Source organism: Panthera leo, chromosome B3 (genome assembly GCF_018350215.1).
Source record: "Panthera leo isolate Ple1 chromosome B3, P.leo_Ple1_pat1.1, whole genome shotgun sequence".
Classification (NCBI taxonomy): Eukaryota; Metazoa; Chordata; class Mammalia; order Carnivora; family Felidae; genus Panthera; species Panthera leo.
Window position 1 is genome coordinate 73471013 of NC_056684.1, and position 13072 is coordinate 73484084.

The 13072-nt window shown below is 43.5% G+C and overlaps 1 protein-coding gene across 3 annotated transcripts in view; it reads right to left on the reverse strand.

Annotated features, from left to right (window-relative positions):
* SLC7A8 (solute carrier family 7 member 8) overlaps nt 1–13072 on the reverse strand; it is a 78084-nt gene that overhangs the window by 34838 nt on the left and 30174 nt on the right. For 2 of the 3 annotated variants that reach the window (XM_042942736.1, XM_042942735.1), the window contains exons 3-4: nt 1384–1588; nt 324–475 (exon numbers count right to left, since the gene is read on the reverse strand). The exons of the other annotated variant lie outside the window; for it this stretch is intronic. In XM_042942736.1, coding sequence (XP_042798670.1) covers nt 324–475; nt 1384–1588 — 357 coding nt within the window. The remainder of the gene's footprint in view (nt 1–323; nt 476–1383; nt 1589–13072) is intronic. 3 annotated transcript variants of the gene reach the window in all.

Here is a 13072-nt window from a genome sequence, read left to right on the forward strand (position 1 = left end):
TGAAGCAGGCTCCGGGCTTTGAGCTGTCAGCACAGCCCGACGCAGGGCTCGAACTCACGAGCTATGAGATCATGACCTGAGCTGGTCAGATGCTCAACCGACTGAGCCACCCAGGCACCCTAGTTTCTTCTTTTTTAACACCAGATAATTATATGCATAATCAATTCATCCAAGGCACACATGTTGGAAAAGTAATGGGGGGAGGGTGTGGAAATAAAGGAGGGAAGGAAAGAAAGAGGGAGGGGAAGGAGAATCAGAGACAAGCGGACCACCAGGAAGGCCAAAAGAGGCCGTCCTAGGAGCAAGGCCCAGATGGCACTTACATAAGCAGATGGCAGCCAGGAGTCGAAGGCCAGACTCTGGGGGGAAGCAGGTGGGGAAGAGAGGCTGCAGCACATAGTTGGAGAAGGTGAGGGCGATGACAGCCTGGTTGGTGGGGTAGATCACCAGCACCGCAATCCAAAGCCTCAGGAACCTGAAGGGGGAACAGGACAGAACTTGACCCAAGACAGCCACAGAGACTCCCGCCCCAATGACATGCATGGCAGGGATTCAAGAGTCATCAAAAGAAACCTGGGCAAGTCACTGGGCAGTAGAGGTGGGTGGGCTAAAGGGGTACGTTTCCTTTTCATTTTCAGGGATGCTGAGGACCCCAACTCCTGCTCAATGAGACAGTTGGCCCTCTGCAATGACAATAAAGTGGTTTGACGACGAGGAGCTAAGTGTCTGCTAGTGCGAACACATGTCTCGGCATTCTTCTCTCTCCCCTCTCCTTTTATAATCTCTTCTCTGAGCCCTGGCTCCTAGAATCCAGTGGTGGAAAATAAAATAGGCAACCTGAGAATTCTGACAGCCAGGACATGCTTAGGGTGTGGCCACTTTAAGCAACTGCCAGGGGCGGCACTGAGTGGGGGCATGAGGGGAAAGTGCCCTCCACATTCTTGGCCCCCTGGTAAGGGTTCAGCTCCTCAGTAGCAGGGCTGCAGAAGCTGACGAAATTCAAGATCAGAGGCTGACTCTGCTGGGAGGCCTCATCCTTGATAGTGTGAGAAGAGGGTACCCCATTTCTTAGGTGGTCACTCTAATTTGTAAAACAAAAGGGCTTTGTTTTGTGATGTGCTTTCTCTGTGAGTCTATGGTCAGAGTTGTCACAAAGCCCAATTTGTTACCACTCATAGAATGTTGCCCACTGAAATCAACAAAGAGGTAAAAACTACAACCTGGTTCTTCTGCCATCCTCAGAAGAATCAAGGGGACACACAGCTACATTAGTGACCATGACAGGGAAGCAAAAGAGGAATCCTATTCTCTAGCTCTCCTAGGCACACTGGAAACCACTGGCCTTGGCTTCTAGACAACACAGGCCTCTGTGGGTCCTCTTACCCAGCCAGTCCTCCAAAGATGTCCTTGACGTAGGAGTAGTCACCTCCAGATTTGGGGATGGTGACACCAAGCTCAGCATAGCACAGGGCTCCCACAGCTGTGATGAGACCAGTTACAATCCAGACAATGAGAGCAAGGCCCACAGAGCCAGCGTTCTCCAGCACACCTTTTGGCGAGACGAAGATCCCAGAGCCAATGATGTTCCCTGCAGGAGGCACCAAGGTTGTCAGGGAAGACAGTGGAGTCAGCACAATTGGCAAGACTGGCATTTGCAGCAGTGGTCTCATCTCTAGTTTGATCCTAAAATGCCTTTGGAACACACCTTCAGGCAGGTGCGTCTAGTAATAATTTATATGTCTCCTTTGGTCCTCAGGATACCCCTATGGAGTCAGATATAATTTTATCCATTTTACAGAGGAGGAAACTGAGTCTCAGAGATATCAAGTGCATTGTCCAAGTCTACATGGTAGCAAGTAGTGGCTCAGGTACTGAACTTTAAGACCCTCTTACTGGGCTGTACCATGGCCTACTCGAGGCAACAGAAATCTTAAGACTAACTGGAAATGGCAGGACTGGAAAAGCAATCTATTCCCAGAGACAATCTGCAGGGTAGAAAGCTTCAAAAATGAGCTTAAGGGCCATAAATTTTGTATAGATTGTGGTCATACCCCATGCCTGGGGTTTTTTAAGACCCAGGAGCATCGATAGCACTTCTAGAGGCTGGCTTTTACCCCAGACATGACAGCCCCACCCTTGGTAAGAAATATGAAATAACCCTATAAAAACAGTCCTAGTAGCTTGGAAGTGGTTTGTAGGAGTGCAATACGTGCAAAGGTTCAGCACTATATTCTTCCAAAGGTCGTTCCCCTCCATTGTTTCATGCGACCCTCACAAAAACCTTACGAAATTCAGGAAGAAGAGGAAGAATAGGTATTTCTCTCTTTATTTTACAAAAAGGCTAAGACATCGAGGGGTTAAGTGACTTTTTCCAAATTCCACGGCCACTGATGGGTAAAATTGGATCTAGAAGTCAGTCTCCTGATGCTTAATCCAGTGCATTTTCCACTAATCTATTTCTGCTTCTGTGTGCAGAAAGGCCAGCTTTCTCCTGAGAGGTGAGACGGGTAGCAAGGACTGAATAGTTGGCTACTGGGATGTGTATATTGGGCAGGGGAGGAACAGATGGGTGGGAGGAGCTCCTGACATGCTCCATCCCAAGCTTTCCTCTACTTCTTGTGATTCAAGGTGATCAGGGTGCACTGCACAGGTTCTTTGAAAGAAAGCTCTTTGAGGGCTGAGGGAAGAATCAGAGACTAAGTGAATGCAGGTAGAAAATCAGAACTGGAGTATTATGAGGCCAGCTTGGTTTGACAATGTTCTGAGGACATCTGAAACTCCCACCACCTCTCTTAGGGGGTTTGGAACCATATCTGGGCTGAACAAGATGCAGAGTATGAGATTTTACACTCAACTTTCAAAAACGACTTTCAGATCTCAACCACAACTCAACCTCAGTCCAGTCCTGGAACTTTCACATCTAAACCAAAATTCATGCATCTGGTTATTTCAGTGAAAGGGAACATTCTATTTCAGTGAATAGTCACATTCTAAAAATAATACACTTTGGGGCCCCTGGGTGGCTCAGTCGGTTGAGCGTCTGACTTCAGCTCAGGTCATGATCTCACAGTTCATGAGTTCGAGCCCCACATCAGGTTCTGTGCTGACAGCTCAGAGCCTGGAGCCTGCTTCGGATTCTGTGTCTCGCTCTCTCTCTCTGCCCCTCCCCCGTTCATGCTCTGTCTGTCTCGAAAATAAATAAACATTAAAAAAATTTTTTTTAAATAATACATCTTATTCCTCTTGGATAAAGAATGCTTTTCACACTAAAAAATTGCAGCTTCAGATGACTAATGGGAGAGGAAAGGGGTCTAGGCAGGTATGACAGCAGCAACCGTGAGACTGACATACAGCATCTGCAGCTAGATTCAGATGGTAAGGAAGCACATTTGTCTCAAACTTGCCTTGCTTCTGTGCAGATAGTCTATCCCAACAGAACCAGGCTAAATACACAGATGAAGCTAAAAGAAGTAACAATCCCTTATGTTCAGCTTTGTGATCTAAACATCAGGCAAAGAGAGATAGAAAAATGAGATTCTGGGCCCCATTAGTTCTTAAAGACTTTTCCTTTTCTTGTACGTTTACTTAAAGTCCTATGTGATAGGAACAGCCTCCCTCTCTCCTCCACCAGTCTCCATATGTGTTTTGCATGAAGGTTAGGCTAGTGGAGACTAGAAGGCCTTCTGGTAGTGTGCTAAGACTCAGGACACAGTTACCCTAGCAAGTGACCCTTAATTTGCCAAACGTAACGTGCTCCTGTCCCCTAAAAGACACCAAGTGCCGGGAGTTGAGAACAAGGGATGGGGTTGCTAACAATGCTGAAAAGTGATAGTAAACTCCTTGCCTAGCAGGAGTTTATCAGAAAAGTAATTTGTAGGGCATTTCAAAGCCAGCCAAGAGGAGAGTAATACAGCTAGAGTTATAAAACTAGTTCAAGGGGTTAGAAAAATAATCAATACAGGAGAAAAACAAGGTTTGACTTTGGTCTTTAAGGTGCTGGAAAGGGAGGTGGTGGAGGAATGGGTAGGTGTTTCTCAGAGCCAGGAATGGCTGTCACAAGGAGGAAGTGGGAGTGAACGTTATCAAAGAGATTCCGTCTTCTCAGGAATTAAGTGTCAATGTTCCACCAAGGATTCTTGGAAAACAAATACTGCAGTGGGGATCTGTAAGCATTTCTGTTCTCCAGCCTTTGTTCTGGCATTTCCAGAGTGTGTACTCCTTTTCTCATTCCAGAGGCAGGCAGCTGCTGGAAAATGGGATGTGCAACACCAACAGCCCTTTGCGACTCTGATCACTTAACTGTGTCTCCTTATTCTTGGATAACATGTCCTTCTGTGGAGCTGCTGAGGTGATGGTGAGGGTCATAATGGGTTGACGTTGGGACAAGAGTCTTTACTTTATAAAAATTTGACTCTACCCCCTGCCCTGAAATCTTAACTTTGACCAAACTAAAATTACAAAGATATAAGCTAAAAACAAAAAAAAAAAAAAAAAAAATGCTAGCCAAAACAGAGTGCTAGAGAACAGGAAGAAGAGGAATGTCTCTCTGATTCTAGGAAGCCGCTACCTAGAAAACCAGAATCAGATAACTTTTCCTCCACCTTAGTGGCCTCTGGAGCTTCTGCAGGGGAAGGAATGTCACACAGAGCTGTGTTCTGAAGCTGAAAGAACATTCACATTACATTTAGTCAAGAGTAATGCCTACTATTTACTGCATCCTCTCACTTGTAAAGTGTCACACAGTAGACACTCCATAAATGTTTACTGAATGAATGATGTCAGACATCCATCTAGAACTTATGTCCACAGAACAATTTAATGTACATGTTTCTTTGGAACCTCCAGATCCTGCAAAGTAGGTCAATTGTGTTTTGTAGGCAAATGAGTAAAGCAACCCACTTCTTTCACTGCTGAAGAGAGTGATCTGGCTATTATTACTGTCTCCAATTTATAGGGGAAGAAAATAGGGCAACTATTACTCCCATTTTCCAAATGGGAAAAAATGAGAGAGGTATTACTATCCCTATTTTATGGATGAAGAAACTGAGACCCAGAGAGGTAGTTATTTGCCTAAATCACGGAGTAGGTTAGTAGTAACTGTATTAGAACCTAAATCTTCTGTCACACAGCCTCAAGCTTTTCCCAGGAAATAGCCAGCTTTACTAAGATGATACTTATTAAGATAAGATGCTTATTAAGGAATTAGAACACAGATCTGATTCCTTCTTTCTACTGTGCCACCTTCGATGGTGATTTACAAAGTGTTCACATCCATTACTTTATTTGATTCTCAGAACTACCTTCTTAGGTGCACAGGGCAGGTACTATCATTTATATTTACCTTTGCTAAGACTGAGTTTTAGAGAGGTGAGGAGACTTGACCAAAGTCACATATTGCATAGGCAGCAAGGACTGCATAAGCAGTCCAAGTCCTTGGACTCCCAGCCTGGGTTTCCTGCACTATTCTACAGGGCCTCTCCTCTAGAAATTGCACAATAGAGACTTTAACTGGAGGGCTTTTACACTTGGACCCTGTCCAAATGTGTTTTTTCTGGAGTGGCTTTGAAAAAGGAGAAGTGGGAAAGGTCTTTTCTATCTTGACTATGGACCTTTCTTGATGAGAGGTTGGAAGAAAGTTGATTACTGTAGGGATGCTTTTCTCCATCGTTTTACTCTTAGACTCATTGTCTATAAAACCATTTAAGAATGAGATGCCCATTCATCTGGTATAGCCAAGGTTTCAATCCTTCCTTTCATCCATCCCAATTAGTAATATAATCACCTTATCATATAGATCTTCTTTGGTAAAAAATGAGTCCTAGGATGCCTGGACAATGAGGCCCAACTTGGCTTCTTCTGTCAAAGAAAAGCCAAGCAAACCACTCCAGGTTATATCAGTGGGCAAGTCTTCACCAGAAAAAAATTTGGAATTAAGAAAATCCACATTTGCCATGTATAACTTGATTTCCCCACTTGTGGGCCAATGTTCATGTGACTCCTATTAAGGCCTTACTCACATCCAGGCCTGTCCGCACTAGAATGCTGTAGGCATCAAAGAATTTCCTACGGCATGGAATTACAGACTTCTAATGCCCAACAGACCCTCTAATCCAAAAGCTTTTGGCCTTCCTTAATAGCTCATGCTAGTCTTAGAGTCTAATCAGAGATCCTCTTAGGGCTTGGAGGTTCTGTCCATTTCTATAATGTTTAGAGAAAGCCAGGTGAACTTTCTTTATGCTTCTTCCTTAAAGTGGCTGAGAAGATCTCAGGATTTTCAGGACTGGGGGAAGTGTGGAAGCAGGATCTGGTATATTGGGGGCCTTGATCCTCATGGCAGGAAGCTCACCATGTTTCCTACCCTGTATAGACTTTCCCATTAGGACCATACAAATAGTTACATCAGGGTGACAACAGGTCAAGACTGACATGTGCCCTGCAGAGTTGCTATCTCTGGCAGAATAAACATGTGGAAGGTGCTGCAGGACTCTGCTGTTTTGGATTCCTTACTGAAAAATGAAAAGGGCGGAAGGCTCAGAATTGGGGGAGCCATTGATTCCTTGCTTTGCCACTCACAAGCTGTGTGACCTGAATTTTTCTGACAGCCCTTTCCTTTACCTGCTGAATGGGAATAATTGTTCCTGCCCTGACTACCTCACAAGGTTGTTATGGGAATCAAGGGAGGTCACATATGAAAAAAAAGGAGGGTGGAGGTCATGTATGTGTGGGAGCACTTTATAGTCTGTAAAATGCTAGCAAATATAAGGAATTGCTAGGATTTATAGCGGTAGAGATAGAGTCTATATCTAGAAGAATCCAATGGGCTTGCTTTGGAAGCTTGGCTCCAAAACAGCGCTGTAGAGCCAGGACCATGAAGCATTCTCTGAGTCATTTGTCTGCCTGTCTAGGTATAATTTTTAGATGCTGTAAGTGGGCGGCCAGCAGGTAACTGCATCTCAAAAAGTATTTATTAAGCACCCACTCTGTACATGCTTGCTTTAAAAGGTAATTGGGAAGCACTTGTTCACACATGGACTTTTAATGACAAGACGGAGACAACCACCACCCACCAGCCCCTGAAAAGCATAGCATCCTGGCTTGAAGGGCTATGAGTGCATATGTGCATCCTCACATATGCCCACTAACATTCACATCTAACCTCCAGCATCTCCCTGTCTTGTTGGGGAAGAAGGCACTAGCAGAGACAGGTTTTTTCTACATCAGTGGTTCTCATCCAGGAGCAATTTTGTACCATGTCCCCCAGCCCCAGGGGACAGTTGGCAATGACTGGAGACACTCTTGATTGTTACAATTGGGGGAGGGGGTGCTATGGCATCTAGTGAGTAGAGGCCATGGCTGATGTTAAGCATTCATCCTTCAATACATGTGACAGCACCCCACAACCACAAAGTGTCTGGCCCAGAAGGTAACAGTGCTGACATTGAAAAACACTGTTCTAACTTCAAGCCTCATTGTCATTATCTGGCTAATCCCTAAAATCCCTTTTAGATTGGAACTTGGATGATTTTTTTTTATGCCAAGCACAAACATTTACTGTTCATGGGAATAACCCAATTTTAAGCTAAAGAATATTTTGTTGTAGTAAAAGACATATAACATTATATTTACCATCTTAACCATTTTTAAGTGTACAGTTCAGGGGTGCCTGGGTGGCTCAGTCGGTTAAGTGTCAGACTTTGGCTGAGGTCATGATCTCATGGTCCGTGAGTTCAAGCCCCATGAGTTGGGCTCTGTGCTGACTGTTCAGAGCCTGGAGCCTGCTTCAGATTCTGTGTCTCCCTCTCTCTCTGACCCTCCCCCATTCATGCTCTGTCTCTCTCTGTCTCAAAAATAAATAAATGTTAAAAAAAAAAAAGAATCTGAAGATGGTACCTTCTTGATAAAAAAAAAAAAGTGTACAGTTCAGTAGCATTAAGTATATTTACATTGTTAGGAAATATCTCCAGTGGATGATTTGTTTTTAACTGGCTGCTATTATTCAACAAATACTTTCTAAGCATTTGCCATGTGCCAGGCTGAATACTCAGGGATGTGAAAATGAGTAACACTGAGTCTTTACCCTCAAGGAAGTGTATGAAGTGAGGGCATGTAAGTGGACATGGAGCTGACAACAACTGTGCTGTATGACAGGATACCAAGGATGGAAAGGCCCACCGGCGTGGGCCACACACAACAAGCTTCCTGGAAGAGGGGAAGTACAAGATGGATGTTGATGAGTAAGAAGACTCAAATCAGCAGAGAGGAAGGGGAAAGCGTTGGCTGGTTGATAAGCAGGTCAGGTTTGAACTGAATTGGCCAGTTCTTCTCTTTGCCTGATCAGTCCAATTTAAATTTCTTTCTTTCTTTTTTTATTTGAGAGAGAGAGAGAGAGAGAGAGAGAGAGAGAAAGCAAGTGGGAACTGGAGGAGTGGCAGAGGGAGAGAGAGAGAGAGAGAGAGAGATTGAGAGGGAGAGTGAATCCCAAGCAGGCTCCATGCTGAGTGTGGAGCCTGACTCAGGGCTTGATCCCATGACCCTGGTATCATGACCTGAGCTGAAATCAAGAGTTGGAGAGTTGGATACTCAACTAAATGAGCCACCCAGGCACCTCCCAACCTAAATTTCTGAACCAGAATTAATGAGTGCGTGTCAGGGGACTGGAGGTGGGAGGGGAAGTAAGGGTAGTGGTGGAGGAGGAGGAGCTCAAGGAGAGAAAGAAACTAATATTTATTGAATATATATCATAGGATACCAGCTTTGTTTTAATACTTCACAAAAAACTTCTGTTCTACAGGTAAGTAAACTGATAATTAACTTGTTGCAGGTTATGAAGCTTATAAATAGGCAAGCAGCTTGCAAACCTAAGACTCCCTTCAAAGCCCCTCCCCTTCGGCTACATCATTTATGCTTCTTCCCTTTCAACAACACTCTGATACAAATCATGGACAAATTCATTATACCCCTTCTACTACAGCATCAGGATCTACTTAACAAATTATTCCTTATCTCTAAGGCAACATGACCTGTGTGTATTAGCTGCTTACTAAATACTCTATGCAGAATTGTACTCTAAAGAAGCAGCTAAAGCATTTATGCATTTCATAGATATACAAACAGGTACCTTTAAAATCTACATACAGATGGAAAAAGTATACTGATAATTCTGCAGCAAGGGTACTCTCTCTGGATAATCCACCTTCACACATGAAGTGTGGTGTGAGGTTGCCTGGAACATCTTTTGGCATATTGTGAAACCATCTCCCCAGAAGTGACGTCAGTGCTAATGCTGAGGATATTTAAGGTAGGGAGCAAACCAATGGGAATACTTGTGACTGTGACAAAGAATGAGGGATGAGATGTAATCAACAAAGCTTCTTAGCTCAAACTTCATTCATTCTATAAATAAAATAGCTTAAAATAAACCTGAAGCATAATTTTGCTTCTTAAAAATAAAATTGACCAGTGCTCAGCACATGATCCAGCATATAATATGCTCGGTGAGTGCTGAATGTTAAAATATGGACGAGTCTCAAATCCTATAACCAGCACTCCCATTTCTGTCCCCAGGAGCAACCTGCAGTTTATCATTTCCAGATCTCCAGAGAGAAGCAACTCAGGGTGCCTCATCCGTAGGCGTGTTCTGGGAGGGGAGCAAGCATAGTCTTTCTTGCTCTATATACTTAGCCAAGAGTTAAAGATTGCAAAGGAACAATTCCTAGTTCCCTGGGCTCTACATGGTTGTTATTTTGGGGGTTCAGAATATATTCTTGGGATTATTTGCTCATGCCTGCTTTTTTGACACTCCCTCATCACCCCAAACATTAACAACAAAACAAGAGCAACAAAAGAATCTCCTGAGACATTTCTTTATAGGCAGCTGTGATGCTGGATTAACCCTCAGAAGAAAGCCAAAAACCCTGGTAACCAGGCAATTTGAGAAACCCCAATCTGTATGCTCCTTACCTCCACACCACTTTAATAAGCTGTTTTAATTCAGAAAAGATATATATATGGTGCCAGCCTGTTCCAAAAGGTCATTTGATCTGGGTACAGGGTATTTTTGATGTTGTTGTTTTTCTAAATAAGATGAGCTATTTGGTTTTGTTTCTTGGACATACTTTTTTACCTTCTGGGTTCCTATTTTCTTCTCCCAATCCCAAGAGTCTCTTGCTAATCACTCAATCTGCATAACCCTGCTCTTTGGGAGAACATATTATAGTCCTGCCAGTAGCAGCCTCAACCAGATTGCTCCTTGAGCTCCGTGTTTCCTGGAGGCAGGAAGCATGCAACAGGATCCCTGTCCCCAGCTGCCCAGTTACATGCTGTGGAGAGCTTTGGTTAAGCCCAATGGCTTCAGAGTTCAATGACATGGGGGGAATCCTGGGTCTGTCATTGCCCACTTATTCATTCAAACCCTTCCTTTTTATGACAGTACTAATTACAAGGTATTAGAAGAGTATATTCATTTAAAACAATTTTTTTAATGTTTATTTATTATTGAGAGACAGAGAGAGACAGAGCATGAGCATGGGAGAGGCAGAGACAGGGGGAGACACAGAATCTGAAGCAGGCTCCAGGCTCTGAGCTGCCAGCACAGAGCCCAACGTGGGGCTTGAACTCACAAACTGCGAGACGATGACCTGAGCTGAAGTTGGATGCCCAACCAACTGAGCCACTCAGGCGCCCCTAGAAGAGTATATTCATAAAGCACTGACCAAGATACCACTATCAGTGCATAGTAGTGCTCAGTAAATGGTAGCTACTTACTATTATTATTATTATTATTATTATTATTATTTTAATATTTATTTTTGAGAGACAGAGTGAGACAAAGTGAGACTGGGGGAGGGGCAGAGAGAGAGGGAGACACAGGATTGGAAACAGGCTCCAGGCTCTGAGCTGTCAGCACAGAGCCTGACGCGGGGCTCGAACCCACAGACTGTGAGACCATGACCTGAGCCGAAGTCGGACGCTCAACCGACTGAGCCACCCAGGCACCCCGCTACTTACTATTATGATTACACTGCTGGGTAAGCCTTTCTCTGCTAACCAAGATGTGTTTCTTTTGACAAGCCTCCTACTTGGCTTCTGTCTCAGAGTTTTCTCTGAGAACAATGAGTTTTAAACATGTTTGCATCCTGAATGAACCAAATTTTAATCCCTCCATGTTTTTTTTAAAAAGTTGTAGTGCAGGGGCGCCTGGGTGGCGCAGTCGGTTAAGCGTCCGACTTCAGCCAGGTCACGATCTCGCGGTCCGTGAGTTCGAGCCCCGCGTCAGGCTCTGGGCTGATGGCTCGGAGCCTGGAGCCTGTTTCCGACTCTGTGTCTCCCTCTCTCTCTGCCCCTCCCCCATTCATGCTCTGTCTCTCTCTGTCCCAAAAATAAATAAAAAACGTTGGAAAAAAAAAATTAAAAAAAAAAAATAAAAAGTTGTAGTGCAAACTCAAGAAGAAATTTTCACACTCCAACCCTCTGTTTAACATCCAATAGACATTTGGGGGATTAGAAAGCTAATACATCATACTAGAGACTAAAATATAAAATCTTCTAAAGTGGTATAAAACACATGGGTCTGAAAATCTTTTGGACTTGAAAATTTTCCAAATCAGCCTAGTACCATTTTGATATGGTTATACAAATAGCCACACTTTTTTGTTGACAAATAGCCTTAAAAAAAAAAATGTTTTCCCCCAGCCTTTTCAGTACCAGACATCCATGGTCTTTACTGGCTCTGATGCTCTGATGTCATAGTTATGGTCTTCCGTGGCCCACTCCCCCACCACACAATACACACTGGCCTTACTCCTTTTTCTCTCTGTTACTGATTAGAAATAAAGAATAGCTAAAAGCTTTGGCCCTGGAGTCAGACCATCTCAGTAATCGGTTGTGTGACCACTGGCAAATTACCTACCAGTTCTGTGACTCAATTCCCCATGTTTAAAAATAGAGGGGCGCCTGGGTAGCTCAGTGGGTTAAACATCCCACTTGAGCTCAGGTCATGATCTCTTGGTTCATGGGTTTGAGCCCCACATTGGGCTCTGTGCTGACAGTTCAGAGCCTGGAGCCTGCTTCAGATTCTGTGTCTCCCCGTCTTTCTGCCCCTCTCCCACTCGACATTGTCTATATTTCTCTCAAATATAAATTAACATTAACAAATTTTTTTTAATTAAAAAAATTGAGATAGTCATAATATCTACTTCCATAGGATTATGGTCAGGATTAAATAAGGTAATATGCATAAAAACTCATAGCACAGGAACTGTGGGCATTTAGTAAGAGCTCAATAAATACTACTCTTTTATCTTTACTCTTTCAAAGATTTTATTTTTAAGTAATCTCTACACCCAATGTGGGGTTTGAACCCACAATCCAAGATCAAGAGTTACATGCTCCACCAACTGAGCAAGCCAGGAACCCCAATAAATACTATTTTAAAAAAATATCTCAGGGGTGCCTGGGTGGCTTAGTCCATGGAGCATCTGATTCTTGATTTCAGTTCAGGTCATGACCTCATGGTTGTGAGATCAAGCCCCAGGGTGGGCTCCAGGCTGGGTGTGGAGCCTGATTACGATTCTCTCTCTTTCCCTCTGCTCCTCCTCCATGTGTGCGTGCACTCTCTCTCTCTCAAAAAGAAAGAAAGAAAGAGAAAAAGAAAAAGAAAAAACATATATATATATATATATATATATATATATATATATATATACACAAACAAAGAGGGACCTCTGCCCAGGGTCTAAAGGAAAACACTCCTTTAGAACATAAAAGTAGAAATAGTAGAGAATAATGCTTAAAAGTTCAATTCAGAATTGGGACAAGCTCTAGGTTTGAATCTCGCCTTCAATACTTTTTAGCCATGTGATCTTCAACAAGTTGCTTATCCATCTGAGCCTCCATTTCCTTATCTGGAGAAAGAGATAAGTGCCTACCATGCCAGGTATTGTGAGGGATAAATAGGATAATGATATTGGGTAACTGCACAAGTGTCTGGCATATATTAAGTGCTTAATAATGATAGCTCTTGGGGATTCAGTCAGTGGAACGTGCGACTCTTGATTTTGAGGTTGTAGGTTTG